Below are 18,106 nucleotides of genomic sequence, written 5' to 3'. Positions count from 1 at the left end.
CGATAATAGTGTTGCGTTATCGCATTCCTACATCCTCATTATAATAATTAATGTAAATTATTATGACTGAAATCAAATTATACATGTGAAAACGTACTTTTTGGTTGACATTCATTTTCTAAGGGGAAGATGTGGCAATCCTTGCCCCCTTCCAGACATCTATGCCCCTATATTATTATATTTTCACCTAGAAATTTAGGATAGATGAATCCTATCGCCGTTATTAAACTATATTATACTCTTAAAGAAAATTAAGTATTTTCAAGCCGATGAAAGTTCAAAGCAACTACGGGGGAAGGGGGTGCAGTGGCGAAACCACAGCCCCCCACAACCTTGAACGTAAATCAATTTTAGGGGGCAAACATGGAAGTAAAGGAAAGCAAGAGTAGCAGAATCTAAGAGTAGCAGAATCTAAGAGTAGCAGGACAAAAGGATACTCAAGATGGATTTTGTTTTCACGTCTTTCTTGCATTATTTCATCCAGACTGCCAAGAGCACCTGCGGGGGGGGGGGGGGAAGGCCGAGCTGCAATTGCCCCCTTCATTTCAAATTTTATACAAATATAAATACCTTTTGTAAAATGTTCTTGCTCGCTTCGCTAGCAATGTCTGCTTTTCTTGCAGTCTAGTCAAGTTCAGAGCCGTAGCTAGGGGTCGACGGGAGTTAACCCTGGACGCCAAACGATCTAAATGAAAAAAATTGTAAAAGAGAATAATATGGCGCTTCATGAATATTTTCCCCATATTAAATCGACATTGTTTTCATTTTGCAAAAAATTGGATCTGAAAATTTATTGGTCGCTTCGCTCGCAATTTGTTTTCTGTAATGCATTTTAAATTACCGAGGAGAGAAGTACTGCTGCTAAAAGGTTTTCTCTTAAGTGCATGAACAATTGTTTGTAGGAAAAGGAACGCGCAGATTTGAGAGACAATTTATATGATTTTTACTGTTGGTATATATGTATATATGTGTGTGTGTGTGTGTATATCAGTAGCGGCTCGTGCCTAAAATAACAGGTGAAGAAGTACATTTATAGGCAATGAAAAACAAATAGTAAGTGTCAGTGGGCCCCCACAATTTAAAACGTCTTCTTGTCTTCATCCGTCCATCTGCAAAATGGTGTCTGCAACAAATTACACACTAAGTCATTTACTGGGTTCATTGTACGAACCACAGCTCAACACATGAACACAACACACGATAGAAAACGCGAAACACACACGCGGAACAAGATCTCGCGAGAACGCAACGATTTTACCACAACCACTGGATGCAATGTTTTCTGTCGACGAGAGAACTGCTGCACCTAGATGGCGACACCCGTTCAATTCCAACGCTAGGTGACGTCACCGTTGCCATGACAACCGGCTAAAGTCTTCCGCAACCTGGAGGCGTCTGCTCTTGGTTTGTTTATGCTACGACGAACTCTTCACGTGCGTAGCGCCGAGCGGTGTATTATTTCAGAATTATCGTGTGCATTCTGCTGGGAAATAGTTTAATTTAACAAGCAAATTAAAAATGTCAATATTAATTTGAAAATTAGGTGAAAACATCTGCACTTATTGCACTTGGCCAGCCGCCACTGGTGTATATATATATATATATATATATATATATATGTATGTATGTATTTATATGTGTGTGTGGGGCGGGGGGGAGGGGTGTGTATATATAAACACACCCATCAATGCAATAAAATTTAAACAAGTGAGATGAAATTACGTTATTCTTTTCCGGCCTGAACTATCATCAAGGCTATCCCTCCGTAATCAGAGGGTCTGCGCACGCCTATGACGGGGACTGACACTTTACGTAGGTGTAGACACGCTTCGTACAATTTGATGATATCGCGATTACGTAATGGATGTGCAGCCACTTAACTGAACCCCCCAAAATTCACATTTTATTACTAAATTCTAAATTAGCATAATATCACATAGTTTACCTATTCATAATATGCGCCGCTTTGGTGCACTTTGTGGATTGTGCATTAATCAACATCAGGTTAATCGCGGCAGGCAAAATGGAGGGAAAATGACAATGAAGCACAACAACGAGGGGGCCCTTGGTTCCCGATTAATGAAACTTTGTCTACATGCAACTGAGTCGCTGCGTGAAATCGCTGAAAATGTCATTTATTAATTTCTTAATTTTGCTTGTTTTATATTGCTTTTCTAGCACTTGGCGTCAACAAAGGCGATGAGGATGATTAATGAAGTTATGAAATGGATGATAGGACATAATGATCCAAGTCTTACACACAATTCTAAGTTGGGACTAATGAATATCGATTCGTCTTATCATTTGTCAAGTAGTTGTATTAACTCCAATCTTTTTCAAGGACTTCTGGGTTGACAGCATGTGTGTTGCGCGATAATGATTCGACGAAAACCACCATTTCCGTGAACTTTCTTGACAATGACTCTAATATCAGTAAATAGAACATTTTCTTACGAATAGCTGTTGTTAAGAAACCAATTCCTGAAACTTTTTCTGGTGGTCTCACGGCACCCAGCTGTTGTTTGTTATGGCTGGGCCTGGGGGTATGACTCACGCTGCTGTCAATACTCAATCATTCCCGAGAATCCAGGTCCGCCAGGCAAACCCAAGCGACAATTTTGTTATTTGGGTTGCATAGACAACAGGCTTTAAGATATTACGATATCGTAGGTCTCGTGGCCCACGAACTATTTTCCATGACTGTACAGTCAAGGGCAATTCTGGGTTCTAACGCTTCCGTTAATAGTCAGCAACCGTGACTATACATTTATTGCCTCATTCGCTCTCCTTTCTTTTAAAATTCTAAATCCAAGGATCTCATTTAGAAGCATTATTAAAATGTGGCTATTGTACACTGACCTCACCGATGGTTTAGTGTTAACGTCGTGGTCTTGTAATCAAGAGGTCCCGAGGTCGATACCCGGTGGAGGCACATTGCACAGTGGTTCGGATCCCACTTTAAACTATAGGTCCAGTCCCGATTAGCCTACCCGTGCATAAAGTGGACTTAGAACAAAAAATCAACCAATTCAATTCATTGTAATGGCAAAATGGACTGCCTAAAAACACCCCACAATAGCCAAAATAGAACCGCAAGTTTTCCACACACAAATTGTTAAGTCGCATTAAAAATTACGTAAACAATCAAAGGTTACACTGTAAAAAGTTTAATGGAGAAATAATGGTCTAAGACCACCAATTTTGACTAGCATCCAAATGACCGTGACCAGTTATTGAAGTATTAACAACGAGTACAAAGTTACCCTAATAAATACGATCAGTGCTTGAAGTGGGGGGATGCTATCCTCCCCGTTCAGATGATTTTCATACAGAATCCCTCAGCTGGGGTAATTTACATAGACATCCTCTCACCAAATGCACTGTCTCCATGATGATCCATAAGAGCATCCTGCAGTTGGGAAATTCCACTTCGAGCACTGAATGTAATTTTAATGATTCATTTTTTTCAAGAATATTGACGGTGCACGTAATTGTAATTTAATCATTATATATTTCTATGCATCATAAAATATTCAAATTTAAATAAAAAACTGTAGTGTCCCATTTTTGTAAATGTTACGGTAACCTCTAACAGCCAGAAGTACTATCTTTTCCTTTCGAGGAGAAACGTTATTCACGAAAACGGAAATTCGCGATTCGATAGGGAGTTATTTCCTTAACTGATGGAAGAAGTGAATTTCATTTATTGGATAAGGCACTCCCACATGGACTGATGCCAGCTAACAGGTTAATGAGGTCTTCTTCGTCAGGGTGTTACCCCACACTTGTTGTTTCGCAGTCCTTTTCAGGAAAATGCATTTCAGGCAAACCATGGACGTTTATTTTGCTTCAACATTCGAATACAAACACGAAATACTATTGAAAATAATAAAGTAAAGAGACGCTCAACTGGGAATACAAAAACAATTGTAGAATAATATTCCAAAATAGTGTTTTCTTAGCCAATATTACCTCCAACGAACATTCGCGACGTTTTAAAAGGCGAGACTGACACAAGCTACCTGTCTCTCAAAAATATTCACATATCGATAGTGTGATACTTTAAAAATAAGTTTCCAGAGAGAATATAGCTTCGCTTACTCATTTCTTGACAAGAAATCGTCCGTTCCTTGTAACTGGAAGTGTGCTCCAGTTCAGGTTACCTTCCAGCGAATGGTTCCTTTAAACGAACTAACTTCTTCCTCCTTGTCGAGGGGGAACCCTGCCACTTGAAAATATATTTTGGGAGGTTAGAAAGGGCTTTATCCCCCCCAGTCGGTCGCTACTATCAGTCACCACAGATTAAGGCGGAATTTGTGAATTGAGAGAAATCTTTGGAAGTGACACCGTAGATACTTGTTGCTCTGACGACCATTTGCATTCACTTACGTGGGGCGTTAAGGGGTGACCTTTTCGGAATGCAACGAATGCCAATCTCTCTTCCACGTAGTACAGATTGGGCTGCACTGTCGCAGACTAACGAGGCTCTGGCGCCTCAAATCACAGACAGTATAATCTGTGCGACTGGAGCTCCATCCACGTACGTGATTGTTCTTTCATCACTATCGTCATCGTCGCGATTGGCCAAAAGTGGCAGAAAAGCGACGTACAATAACCAAATCAAAACATGTACATACGTACATCATAAATTACAGTGTACCACAATTCAGAAACGAGGTCGTTCTGCACCGACGGATATATCTACCGTACGTAAAACTCATTTTCGTGATGGAACATTAAAGAGAGTGGGACCATTTCAGTATTGCCAGCACATCCAGGGACGGTCCTCTAAATGAAGAGTGGGTACTTACTAAGAGAAGAGAAACGTGCGTGCACACACAACACTACCTGCTCTGCTGTTGCAGCTTCTTCTTCCTCCTAAGAGTACGCATTGCTAAAAATAAACTCGGCTTGACCCACAGACTGGTAACGCATCTCCACACGTTCACTCCTCTTCTGCACCAAACCACCACTCACACTCCAAGCTCAACGCGGCCACTTGCATCGGATGGACAACAATGTCCGCATCCCAGCACCACCGTAACAATGGTGTCCGCGAGCACGGAATGTCTTCCCATGTCTATCGGCCGCAGCAGCGTCCCCCCGTCGCCCCAGCCAGCCAGCCGGCACTGCACAGATCGATGCGAGGGGGAGTCGCTCCCTCGCTCTCTTCGGCGCACGCCCCTTGCAATTAATTCTAGGACGAGGCTCGCACCGGTCATACGCACTTAGAAACACGCCGCTTCGTTTCGAGCGAGGCGTGCGTGTGCAAGAATGCTTCCTCCTGCTGTGGTATGCAAGGATCAGCATTATGTCCAACATGCACGCACGATTAGCGCAGCAACATTGTAAATAACTCTACCGTGTATTCGTGCACACTCAAGTGACGTCATTTACTCACTTCTGTGAAAAACATCGTATTGAGGTACACCCACGTGAAATATACGTTGTTATGGATTCATCAAACCGCACCCTGAAATTCATATAATTAATATTCCTTTTATACCACACAGGTAATAGTAAGAACCAAAAAGCAACATAGAATGCAAATTTGTTTCTCATAATAAAACTCCTCGTCAATATTCATCTTCGCGATTAAGCGGAGGTAGAAAAACAATGCAGCTAAAATACTAACTACAAAAATTATTGTACTTCCTTCTGGTGATGAGAACTTTTATTTTCTCTTCGTGAGTCTTTTGAAGAGAAATATTAAACAACAGGATATAAAAAAGATTTAAATTCATAACAGTTGAATTTAGATTTACATCTTTTACTGCACGATTTTTCAAGTAAAAGTAAATCACTTTTATTACTCCGCGCCTGAGCGGGAGATTTGAAGGGGGTTTACAATCTAATCTTTGGCCCTACTTAAAAAAAAAAGGAAATTCCAAGTACATGGAAAGAAAACATTGACACTGCCTACGCAAAATTTCTCAACGCCGCCTATGAAATTCCGGTGACTGACAAAGGTAGAGAGAAAGAGGGAAACTCATATTCTTCACCTCTCTCTGTACTGCTCTTTCCTTTATCCCTCCTCATTCTTATCTTTCCCTCTGTGTTCTTCTCTCTTTCTGTTTGTGTGTTCTTATCTCTCTCTATCTGATTTCCTCCTTTTTCTCCATATCTGTTCTCTTTTCTCTAGATCTCTATTTGTTTTTCTCTTTTCTCTCTAGCTCTATCTGTTCTTTTATCTCGATCTCTATTTGTTCTTCTCTTATCTCTCAATCTCTATGTGTTCTTCTTTTTTCTCTCGATCTCTATCTGTTCTTCTATTTTCTCTCGATCTCTATCTGTTCTTCTATTTTCCCTTGATATCTATTTGTTCTATTTTCTCTCGAACTCTATCTGTTCGTTGCTTTTCTCTCTTTCTCTGTTTTCTCTTTTGTCTCTCTATCTGATTTTCTCTTTTCTATCTATCTGTTCTTCTCTTTTCTCTCTATCTCTATCTTTCGATCTCTCTGTTATTCTCTATCTCTCTGTATCTCTGTTCTTCTCTTTTCTCTCTCTCTCTCGTTTGTGTTTGATTTAGTATTTTAAGTCCACTTTACGCACAGAAAGGCTAATCGGGATTGCACCTACAGTTTAAAGTGGAATCCGAACCACTATGTGCCTCCACCGGGTATCGAACCCGGGACCCCTTGATTACAAGGCGACGACGCTACCACTGGGCCATCGAGGAGGCCTCTCTCTCTCTCTCTCTCTCTCTCTCTCTCTCTCTCTCTCTCTCTCTCTCTCTCTCTCGTAAGAGATTGATAGAGAGAGAACGAATATCATCGCTGCTGTACGACCTGTGGCAACATAGAAACAGGCATATTAGCGTTAGAAGAAAGCATCTTCCAACCATAATTCGGCGCAGGGCAGAAGACAACTTTTCTGCGTTATGTCAGAAGTACCTTTCGATGGGCGTGCATATGCAGATGAAGCTCGCAGGGACCTCCGCTCGAGGTATGCAGAGGTGCGAGAACGAGTTCGCCCACCGGGAATGCCGTTCGTCAATGCTCTTGCCTGGATGAATGAGGCAACCTTTGCGCTGAAGGTCAACCAGTTGCGGCATTGTGTTGTGTTTGCAGAATTCAACAAACCTTTCGAGAAATAACCAAACAGCAGCATTACCCTCAGTTTCATCACCTTTACACACTTTAAAATCCTAACCATTTCCACTTGAAAATTCGCACGAAAGGGTAAGCATGTGATCTTGCCAATCTTTTCGCATAAAAAAAATGTACACAGAGGGAAAAAGTTTGCTTTAGATAACTCAATATAGCTTCTCTGACTAAATATTTGTTTAGATAGAGTCGAGAATCAAATGATTGTTCAGCAAAATCAAATTCTTTTAGTAATCGTTCACATTTGCTTCCGTTTACTGAAGTTAGTAAAGGTTATCCTATCCATTTTTTTTTACGATTACTACAAAGAGTAAGCAAACGTGTTTCTTTTTAATCTAAACAAATCTGTTTTCTCTGTGACTGAACTTTTTTTACGTCGCTTTTTGTCTCTCCGGCTTAATCGTAACGACAAGGGCGAGTGAGAATTTGCATTTTTGCATCGCTTTTCCGTTTATTTACGGTACTCGTGATGAAGATGAATGATGAGTTTTGTTGTTGAGATTTTTCATTCTTATGCACAGAAAGGCTAATCGGGACTGGACATACAGTCTGTACTGGGATCCGAACCATTATGCGTCTTCACAACATGAATGAGATACAGATGAAACTGATGAAGTGTATTCACAATGGAGCACCCATGACCACGCTAGGACTCGAACCTGGCACCGTCGGCCCAGCACTCAACGCACTCCACCGAGGCAACTGAAGGATTGGTTTGCCTTATTTTACTTTGCTTTTCTGACACTTCTGGCTAATCGCCACGATGAGGATTAGTGATATGACGAAATGAATGAAGGGATACTCACAAAGAACACTCATGGCCAGGCCAGGATTCGAACCCGGGACTCTGGCTTTTTAGCGCGATGTGCTAACCACTCCGCCATGGTGGTTGACTAAGTGATGTCTAGCTAAAATTTATGAAAGGGCGTGCATAAAGAAACACCTATTTCTGAGCCGGAGCTCACCGAAACACAACACAAGACCGAGACACAACTGTAAAATCGAGACGAGAAAGTGTTGATGTCCGGTTAGTTGCACGAGCATCCTGAATAGGTAACAGAAACTTGGAAAACGTGTCAAAGTTTCATTAGATTTTTTGAATATTGCCAGAAATCGTATATCCGTAAAGTGATAATGTTATCAGGGAAGATGATTCATTACATCGACTGTTCCTGGCTGATAAGGGATTGTGAAGCGTTCTCTTCACGATAATCGTTTTCGGAAAGATCAAAGACACAAAACACGGAAAAAATTAAAGCAGAGCAATAGTAATAGCTAACTCCAAAAAAGAAGCGTCGTAGGAAATTCTTAAATTAATGTCGCACCCCTTGCCAAAAACTCATGCAACGGCAGCTGAAACTGTCTACAAGGAATCATGATTCACTAGCCGCACGTCGCGTCATGCAAAAATTCACAGAAAAGAACCCTCACTCCAGTCTCCCCAAAGTCATCTGTCGTGCTGAGCTCCTTACTGACGGCGTGTCCGATGCCGTGCAGACAAGAACGTCTAGGGATCGACTCCCGTTGAAGGTATACGGCCCGCAATTTTGCATTTGACCAAACACGTGGTCAAAACGATAAAAATATCACCTGTGATTGCATCGTGCCGTGTAGGCACACAGGGGTGTGGAGATAAGACACCACGCATTCTCGATTTCGGCTATATTGGAGATGATGCGATCAGCATTCACGTGAAGACAGTCTTCCACTCAGGTACCCATTGATTTTGACACCGGGTGAGCCCCAGAGCCGCTGTATTAAGCCATTGCCGGTACGATTCTCCATCTCAGATCCTCCAACTCGGGAATCGAACCTGGATCTCCCGCGTGTCAGCCACACGACCTGCCGACTGGACCAACACAGCTCCTAACCAGGAACAGACGATACTGATTATATGTATATAGAAGCTGTCGCCTTGTAATTGAGAGATCCCGGGTTTGATACCTGGTGCAGGCATATACAGGGTGTACCAAAAGTCCCATTACCCCCCCTTCAATTGTAGACAAACCTGCAAAATGTTAATTTAACAGCATGCGTATGATGTGAGGATGGTATACCATTAAATCAGACCAATGACCACCATTTACTCCCGAGGATCTGTGTGCACACCGCCATTTTCATTGCACAGTATTATTCGCCTCCAGGTGCGATGTTAAATCCTCCGTAACATAAGATGTCAGATCTGGATTTCAGGTGGCCATTTTAAGAGAATACCTCAATGATGTGTTCAGAGACAAATGGATTGGACGAGGATCGGCAAATTTACCAGCACCTCTAACATGGCTACCTCAAAGACCAAATCTGACATCTTGTGATAATGCGCTATGGGGACACATCAAACAGAAAGTCGCCCATAATCGTTATCAGACAACTGGGGAACTTCAAGAAGCTGTTCGCAGTGCGTTTGCTTCCCTCACGCCAGCCATGTTACGGAGGATTTCACATCGCACTTGGAGGCGAATAATACTGTGCCATGAAAACGGCGGTGTGCATACAGATCCTCTGTAGTAAATGGTATACCATCCTCTCATCATACGCATGCTGTTAAAATAACATTTTGCAGGTTTGTCTACAATTCAAAGGGGGGGGGAGGTAATGGCACTTTTGGTACACCCTGTATATCGAAGATACTAATGTGAACTTTGTCAACTGACAGAAGTTAGTTCCCATGTGTGGGTGCGTAGTTCTCACCATGCATTCCCTAATCGCTCATATTCTCCGGACCACAAGAACCACTCTTCTATCTTATAATAGTGCAATTCTTAATGGATATATCCTGTTCTTCTTTCCTAAACTTCATTTCAGCTTGACTATTATCAATGTCGAATTACATCAACTATGTTTACTGTCCTCGGCCAAGGCCCCGAGGTATCTTTTCGTTAATTAGCCCGCCATATTGATCCTTCAAAGTTTTGTGAGCAGTTAGAGAAAATGGAAAGTGGAGAAGAGGACCAAATACAGAACTGCTGGATCTGTACAAAGATCTAGATATCGTCGGTACTCAGTGTCAGTAAGGAGTGACCAAACACCCCCACTCCAAGTTGACACTTTCCACTTCAGGTACTGCATATTGTGACGGAAACTGACACAGGACGAAGAAGATGGTTAGGACATGCATGGACATTGGAAGAGGAAGAGTATCTAGGCTTGATGAGAAGGGAGTAAAAAAAGAAGACCAAGAGATGAAATGACGATGTAGAAGAAGATTTAGTAGAAGCTGGAGAAGGAAAGCAGAGAATAGAGAAGAATGTAAGCTGGTTTTGAAGGAGGCCAAGGTCCTTCACGACTGTAGCGCCAAGGATTAAGTTTTTATTTTTCTACGTTTTGTAGTTCCTGACAGCATGGCTGGCGGCTCTGAATTAGGTTAAAGGATAGGAGTAAATAAATGGGGTAATTATAGAGTAAATTAGATCAATAGTTACACATACCTATTACAAAATGGGGTTTCTAATACGTATGGGTAAATATGGATGTAATTTTCTCTGCCACAAACTGCCGTTGGTTCCTGATATGTAGACAAGTCATCTCGTGCGAAAAGATCTAGAGAATTCAGAAGAGAGTACACATAGATTGCACGCTCCGTTGTCTAGGCATTCGCAATAGACTACAGGTCTATGACGACACACAAGAGGGTGTACAAAATAAATCAAGATTCTCCTAAAAATGCTCTATAAGATATTATATATATATATACCGGAGAGACGACCTCCGTGGCGGAGTGATTAGCACAGCAGGCCAGGGGTCCCGGGTTCGGATCCCGGCCTGAGCATGGGTCTTATTTGTGGGTCCCCTTCATGAATTTCATCGTATAATCTCGCATCCTCATCTTCGCGATCACTCAAAAGTGGTAGATATGTGAAGTAAAATAAACCAAATTACAAAAAAATAGGTTACAATATCAGCATGTCTATTTGGGAACTTGAATATTTTCCCAAGAAGTCCAGCAGAGCTCGACTTCCGAGGTGAACAAGGTCGATAAACGATTCCTTTTACCAACACTTGAACCATTAGTAAAATACACCCATTTAAGCATAAAGAGAAAGTGGTGGTACCATTTGACATCTCCCCATACACACGGCAGCCCATCGCCAAAAACAAGCAACGACCCAGAAACATGTATTCTGCAACCTTCCACGCCTCATCACTTACGTCACTCCCCGTCCGAGCGTTGGGCTGGGTCGGAAAATTGGAATTTTAGAACAAAGTCCAGCCGCCCGTTTAACAAGTTTCGAGAAGCCGACGACGGGCCATTCGCAGCGCGTTTTATTGGGGCTTTCGGTGAAGCGCCTGCCACCATATATAGTGCTCCTGCGAGACCGCCGCTCAATAAAAGAACATTTGCATGCACATTTAATAAAGCCGAAAGTGAAACGGCAATGAATGCCTGCCCAGCTTGGAACACGTGGGGGGAAAAGAAATAGTGAATGGCATAATTTATGAATGAAATCGTAAAAGCCAAGGTGGGTGCATAACAGGTGGTTCAATCAGGGCTTGGAATGCTTCGCCTGTGACGTAGATTGGGTTACGTTAAAAATTACCAAGGACGCTCTTGTAACTTCCAAGAATAATTATGAGTCCGAGCTTTGCCATACGATAATCAAAGTATGTTACTTATCTATAAACAATCAGGTGGGTATCAGCTTGGTATGCCCTAGTAATAAAAGTGTAAATTACTTTTGGTTTGGTATCATTTTAATTTTCTACTTCGCTTTTCTGTCACTTCTGCTAATCTCGAAGATGTGGACGGGACCCCTTGATTACAATGCGACGACGTTACCACTGCGTCATCGGGGAGGCCGTGGCTGAGTGCTTACATCATTATTTTGATGAAGGGACATTCACAAAGGACACCATACACAAACCGGGAAGAACCCGGGACCCCTAGCGTCGTAGCGGTGATAACCACTCAGCAACGCAGGTCGGCTAAAGTACTTTTTGTGTAGACACACTTTTTAAATATCCCACATTGGAGTTTACCAAAGTCGATTTTACAAAGGTCTGTCTCCTCACGTGTCCGTCATCAAATCTTGTCTTTCTAACTGCATATCCTCCTCTCTAAAAGTCTGATTTAGAGGTACTCGAGAAGACATGCAGCCTTCTCTAATATTGACATCTCAGGTGTATAGGCTTTTTTAATATATAAAAAAACAAGGCCGAATTAACCTTGAAATTCTAACTGAAGGTTCCGAAACTCAGAAAGGAACGCTTTTGGATCTTACATGCCACGAAGATCCCTCTGATACAGGTCGAAATCCAATAATGTTTATGCTCAGTTGGTAGATGGGATTGAATAAAAGCACGAAACCACCGAGTCTCGAACCAGGAACTCATCTAGACTGCCAAGGAGGTCAACACAATTACCATACCGGTTAACCTTTGTCGGTGGAATTAGCTGCAATACTTTTACCAAGCAAAAAGGCTTCTTGATGATTGAGTTTGTATTTTAAGTCCATTGTATGCACACTAAGACGAATCGGGACTGGAAATACAGTTTAAAGTGGGATCCGAACCACCATGTACCTCCCATTAGGAGCTCCTTGATTACATTGCGACCACGTTACATGTACGCTATCGGGGAGGCGCAACAAGCTGCTTAAGCCAGATACATTTATAATGATGACATAACTAAATTTCTCAAGTCAAATTCGGTAGGCCAGCCTCCGTGGCAGTGTTTAGTACAGCGCGCTACGATTCCAGGAGTGCCGGGTTCGAATCCCGGCCTGGGTGTTTGTGAGTGTCCTTTCGTCACTTTCATCGTATCATCATTCATCCTCAACTGCGCGATTAGCCAAAAGTGGCACAATTAATTGATTGATTGAGCTGGTCTTTTAAGTCACTTTATGCACAGAAAGGCTAATTGGGATTGGACCTACAGTTTCAACTGGGATCCGAATCACTATGCGCCTCCACCGGGTATCGAACCTTGGACCCAAAAATATACCATTTTTATTCAAATTCCAGCTGCCACTTGCATTTACAGGAGGGAATCTTCATATGTACGACAGCAAAGCAAGCACGTACAGCGAGTGTTGTTAACTCTGGTTCATTCGGTGATCGAGAACAAACAGCAAACAAAACCTAGACCACTAACCTGATCCCGTTGATATCCTTGTTGTACAACACGGGACGACTGATAACGAACGGTGGTTGGTCGAAGTACCAGTGTCTGTCCTCCTCCATGCACTCGAAGGCACACAAAAGTTTACCGAGATTCTGACCTTTCGACTCATCCGCCGCATTCCTCTTCACAGTTTCCAGCATGACGATGGGAGGCCACACTTATTCGATTTGCGTTCGTCGATATCCCCGCAGCGAAGCGATCATCCTCGCAACACAAGAGGCAACGTCGTCAACGGGGAAACAGGTAGGCCGAGGTTTGTTCCACAAAGAAGGTCGCGCCTCGCCGTTGCCTTCAATGAAAGTCACGTGACCCATTCAAGCCTCCACTTTCCAAAGCGGCAAGGATAAGGACGGCGAGTTAAAAGGGAATGCCGATCACGTTCATCAAATAGGAAGGGGAACCGATGCAATGGTCTCACGTTAGAGACAGGTACACAATGTTTTAAGTTCAGAGAAGAAAGGCGTCAGAAGTTCCACACTCGTTTATGACTCGCAGCAATCTAGTAATACCAACCAAGCAAACGGAGTAAATAAAACGGTCTATCAGACACAAGGGACAAACAGATAGTCTCAGACTTGAAGAAATGACAGCTCAGGAGTGTCAAAATGGCTAATCCACTGATATTGCTCTTGCCAAATTCAGACAAGTTTCTGAAACGATTGGACACACGCTACCACAGAATGCAGATTGGAACCATCGCTGGAAAAAATCGACACGGACATTTTTGCACGTCAGCACTTCTGTTCAACACCACACGGCAGCACTTTCGCTATCCCCGAGAACTTCCTTGCTGACACTGTTGGTGCGCGTCTGCCGACCTCCTCCAGAAGACTGGTGCGAGCGGGAAAACGACCGCTGCCTCCGCTCTCGACTCAAGGGTGTGGGCGCACCCATCACACCACATCGAAAGTGGTCCGTAATCTTGCTCTTGCTCTGGGCAACCCATCCCAGCATTCCACGTTCCTCGAGTCATAACAAAACGCAGCCTTTCCTATCGCCGTTCCGGGCTTCTGGGATCAGATTGGGGGCAAAAAGTCGTCCCTTCGGACGGAAGTGTACACACGCAGAGATGAATCGCGGCACGGGAGGATATTTACATGGGAACAAAGGAATTGTCTTCCTGGGGGTATATTTAGTTGAACAGAGCCATGCCTTGCCACTAAACGTGGAAAGAAGTAGACGGTGTCAGATCAACCAACAAGGATAACACCACGGTAATTTATAAGTTTCTCTCCTTCACGGGAAGTATAATTTCTAGGATGCCATCTCCTACACGAGATACATAATCTACTGCAATCAGTATCTTTGGACAGGCACCTATCTAGAAAAATACTTCTGAGTGGGTCCCAAACAAGTGTCTCAGTAATGATAACATAAATGTTTAATTGATTGATTAATTTCAATATTATGTGAACTTCAGTACATATGCTATTTCGGCCCGTCAGTTACCTAGAACAAAATTTAGGGCAAACCCCTAAAAATAAAAGAAAATGCCTCTTAAAAACTACCTTACTCAATTTTGAAAACTAATTGACTCATTCACTACTAACAAGATCTAAAATTTTACTGTCTGCCCAAACTAAAATATCCTTACCTAGGCTAAAATCTGAGGCTGTAAAGGGGCACTTAGCACACACAAGGACAAACACAGAACAACACCACACCCAATCCTACAGAGGATTATACTGGCCGTAGGACCACACGCAGGACCCCCGTTAGCCTGCAAGAAGCAGTCGAAGTGAGGTTGACTTTTGAGTTGATTTTTTAAAATTTCATTTTGATTTACTTTATTTTACAGTTTTGGCTAATTTGCGAAGATGGGGATGAGTGATGATATAATGAAACTGATGAATGGACACTCACAAACATCCATGTCCAGGCCGGGATTCGAACCCAGAACCCTTGGCGTCGTGGCGCGATGTGCTAACCGCTCCGCCACAAGGGCCGGCTCCCTATAAATGTTTGAAATAATACGTTAATATAATTAATAGGCCTATTCATAATACATAAATTAATAAATACTGCATTGTTATTATTCCATGAACAGGCAAAAAAATACGGTATACGAATATAAATGTAACAGCACGTATTCATTACCTACACTCTAAAAAATATGCCAACTGAGTTACCACCAAAAGTGGTGTACCACCGTAATTGGTGTAGCACTACACCTAATCGGGCGTTAAATGTCTTCATACTTGGTAAGGTGTGACGTCAAATGGTGTAACAGAGCACCAAAAATGGTGTTAAACTACGCCAATTCTGTAGTGTTCTGTGAACACTACTCTTGGTGTAAACTCACTTGGATATTCTTTAGAGTGTAGATTGCGTGTAGTAAAGATCCCCAAAATTTGTATAAAAACATCTGTCCTGGAAAGGAAATTAATGTCAAAGAGATAAAGAATTGAATATCCATTCAATAACAAAAACTGGATGCTACATCAAGTTGATAAGTAAAGTCCTGGTTAATACTTTATGCATTTTATTATAAGTCGTAGTGTCTATGAATCTTCCTTGGTACTGTCATTGAAAGCCGTATGATCCTTGTCTTCCAATAAGTTCGGCGGAAATTATACAATAAATGCTACAAGTACATTTTTATTATTTAATTTCATATTGGTAAGTCTTTCTGGAGGGGTCCGGACCACCTTGACCCCCCATAAATACGTCCCTGCATCTGGAATATTACCTTGTCGAATTCTGAACCTCACTGCCACAGTCGGTATCACGTCAAACATGGCTACAACAAATTATGCAAATGGAACAGATTTGAATGACAATTGCCGGCCTTAGTCAGCGGTCAGCAGTTAGGGGGCGTTCCCGGGTATTCTACATCACAGATCGCAGCTTCCCACTAACATCATGTGACTTCGAGATGATATTCTCCTCTGCCAACAGAAGGAAATGGTGCGTTAGAAGAATAACAATAAAAAATACCCCGTATGCAATGACAGGGAAAAAGTTTGAAGTAACCAATTATATGTTTAAATAGGTGGAAAAGAAATGGATTGTTTACTAGAAGCAAATTGTATTAGTCTGAATTTGAATTTTGAATTTGAATTTAAAATTTTGGGAGCGTCAGCACTTAGGCTATTTTGCTCCCTTCACATTATACGGGGGTCAACCCCTTACCTTTACATACAACAACTCTAACGTTGCATTAAAAATCTTAAAATGTTCTGACTTCAGTTAAAAGCTGAGGCTGTAAAGGGGCACTCAGCACACATAAGGACAAAAGAACAGGACAATACAAACAAAATTATACTGGTCATGGGGCCAGTCGCCAGAGCCTCGTTAGTCTTCAGTCCAGGGTGCACTAACGTGGAAGTGAGGTTGACATTTGGGTGTACTACGTGGAAGGTCACCCCTTACACCCCAAATTGTATTAGTCGTCATGCTTTCTTTATGGTTACCAAAAACAACAACAACAAAAGCTAATTCATACAAATCTGTTTCTTTGTGTGTGGGCCTACAATTTAAAGTGGGATCCTAAATGTGCTTCAACGGGGATCCAACATAGATCGCTTGATTACAAGGTGACAGCGCAACTACTGTGCCACTGGAGGAGGCCCGGTGTTTATAATACATAGTTGCTATTTTTTATGTATGTCATAGCACTACACTTACGGCCAGAGTTAGAAAAAACTAAAACTAATCAAGCTCCACCCACTTTTTTTCTCAGAAGACAGCTGTTTTTCTTTCTTCAATTACGAGCAAGAAAGCCATGAATCCAATTAAGATAAAGCTACATATTTTGAAAAGTTATCTTAAACCATTTAATTTATTAATTAATACAAGACTGGATTAAAAGTAATTAATTCTTGCGCCAGTGTGAAATTACTAAAGGAGGCTCAAGTGGTAACAGCATGAATAACCTAAACAATACATTCTAATGTATGACTGACTATACCCTATCGCCAAAGATTTTAACAATTCGGCTAGAAACAGTGAAAAAATTGCAAGTTTATTGTTCTGATTGAATGATACAGAAAAAACACAAACAAAAGAACACACACACTTTAATCGTTCTTGCTTTTGAAAAATGCAATGGAAATTCCCATATGCGAACTCGAAATATTAAAGAAATATATTTTTTCACAACTGAATTTCAATGTTCAGGTGTCATGGCGACTGGGAACCCTGTACTTTTCTACCTCTGTTTACAGCTGCTTATTCCTCAAAGTTTACCCAACATTTGTTTCAAGTCCACTTATGCTCAGATAGGCTAATCGGGATTGGACATACAGTTCAATTGGAGCCAAGCTCCGTGGGGGAATGGTCAGCACAGTGAGCTACGCCAGGAGTTTCCGGGTTCGAATCTCGGCGGCCTGGGAATACTGTTATTTGTGAATGTCCATTCATCCAATCGTCACTCATCCTCATTGTCGCGATTAGCCAAAAGTGGCAGAAAGTAAAAAATAACAAAACCCAAACCAAATGTCGTGTGCCTCCACCGTGGATCGAATGGCTAAACTACGCCATCGGGGAGGCTCCGTGTATTCCCCAACTTGACCCAACATATGATAACAGCCCCGTCTGGTTCGTTGCACTTTTTCACATTAGGTGTAGTGCAGGTGTATACCGGTGTCAGGTTGGTGCAAATTTCGTCTCTCTCCCTAAGGAACTGACGTTTAACGAAGTAGACGAATAGCGGTGTTCAAGTTTAGAAGATTCAACAAATGCCTGTTTGCTGCTTTAAACGTTCGTTTGATAAGGCACCACATATTACACCGCCCAAGAACGTAGTGCAAACGGCGCAGACAGCAAATACGCTACTTGACAGCAAATCAATGAAGTAGAGGAATAGATTTGATTTGATTTATTTTACTTCCCTTCTTGTGCCACTAATATGCGAAGATATGGATGAGTGATGTGATGA

General features: G+C 42.0%; 1 protein-coding gene across 9 annotated transcripts in view; it reads right to left on the bottom strand.

Annotated features, from left to right (window-relative positions):
• The window catches only part of Fak (protein tyrosine kinase 2 Fak), a 211,903-nt gene that overhangs the window by 121,894 nt on the left and 71,903 nt on the right, over positions 1–18,106 (bottom strand). The window contains exon 1 of one of the 9 annotated variants that reach the window (XM_083113118.1): positions 13,198–13,593. The exons of 4 other annotated variants lie outside the window; for them this stretch is intronic. In XM_083113118.1, coding sequence (XP_082969244.1) covers positions 13,198–13,367 — 170 coding nt within the window. In that variant the 5' untranslated portion in view covers positions 13,368–13,593. Of the gene's footprint in view, positions 1–4,848; positions 5,100–13,197; positions 13,594–18,106 lie in introns of those variants that run through there. 4 more of the 9 variants (XM_083113119.1, XM_083113120.1, XM_083113126.1 and 1 more) reach the window with 4 other exon arrangements.

This window comes from Lepisma saccharinum, chromosome 27, assembly GCF_977018435.1.
Source record: "Lepisma saccharinum chromosome 27, izLepSacc3.1, whole genome shotgun sequence".
Classification (NCBI taxonomy): Eukaryota; Metazoa; Arthropoda; class Insecta; order Zygentoma; family Lepismatidae; genus Lepisma; species Lepisma saccharinum.
This window is presented reverse-complemented; position numbering and strand designations above follow the sequence as displayed.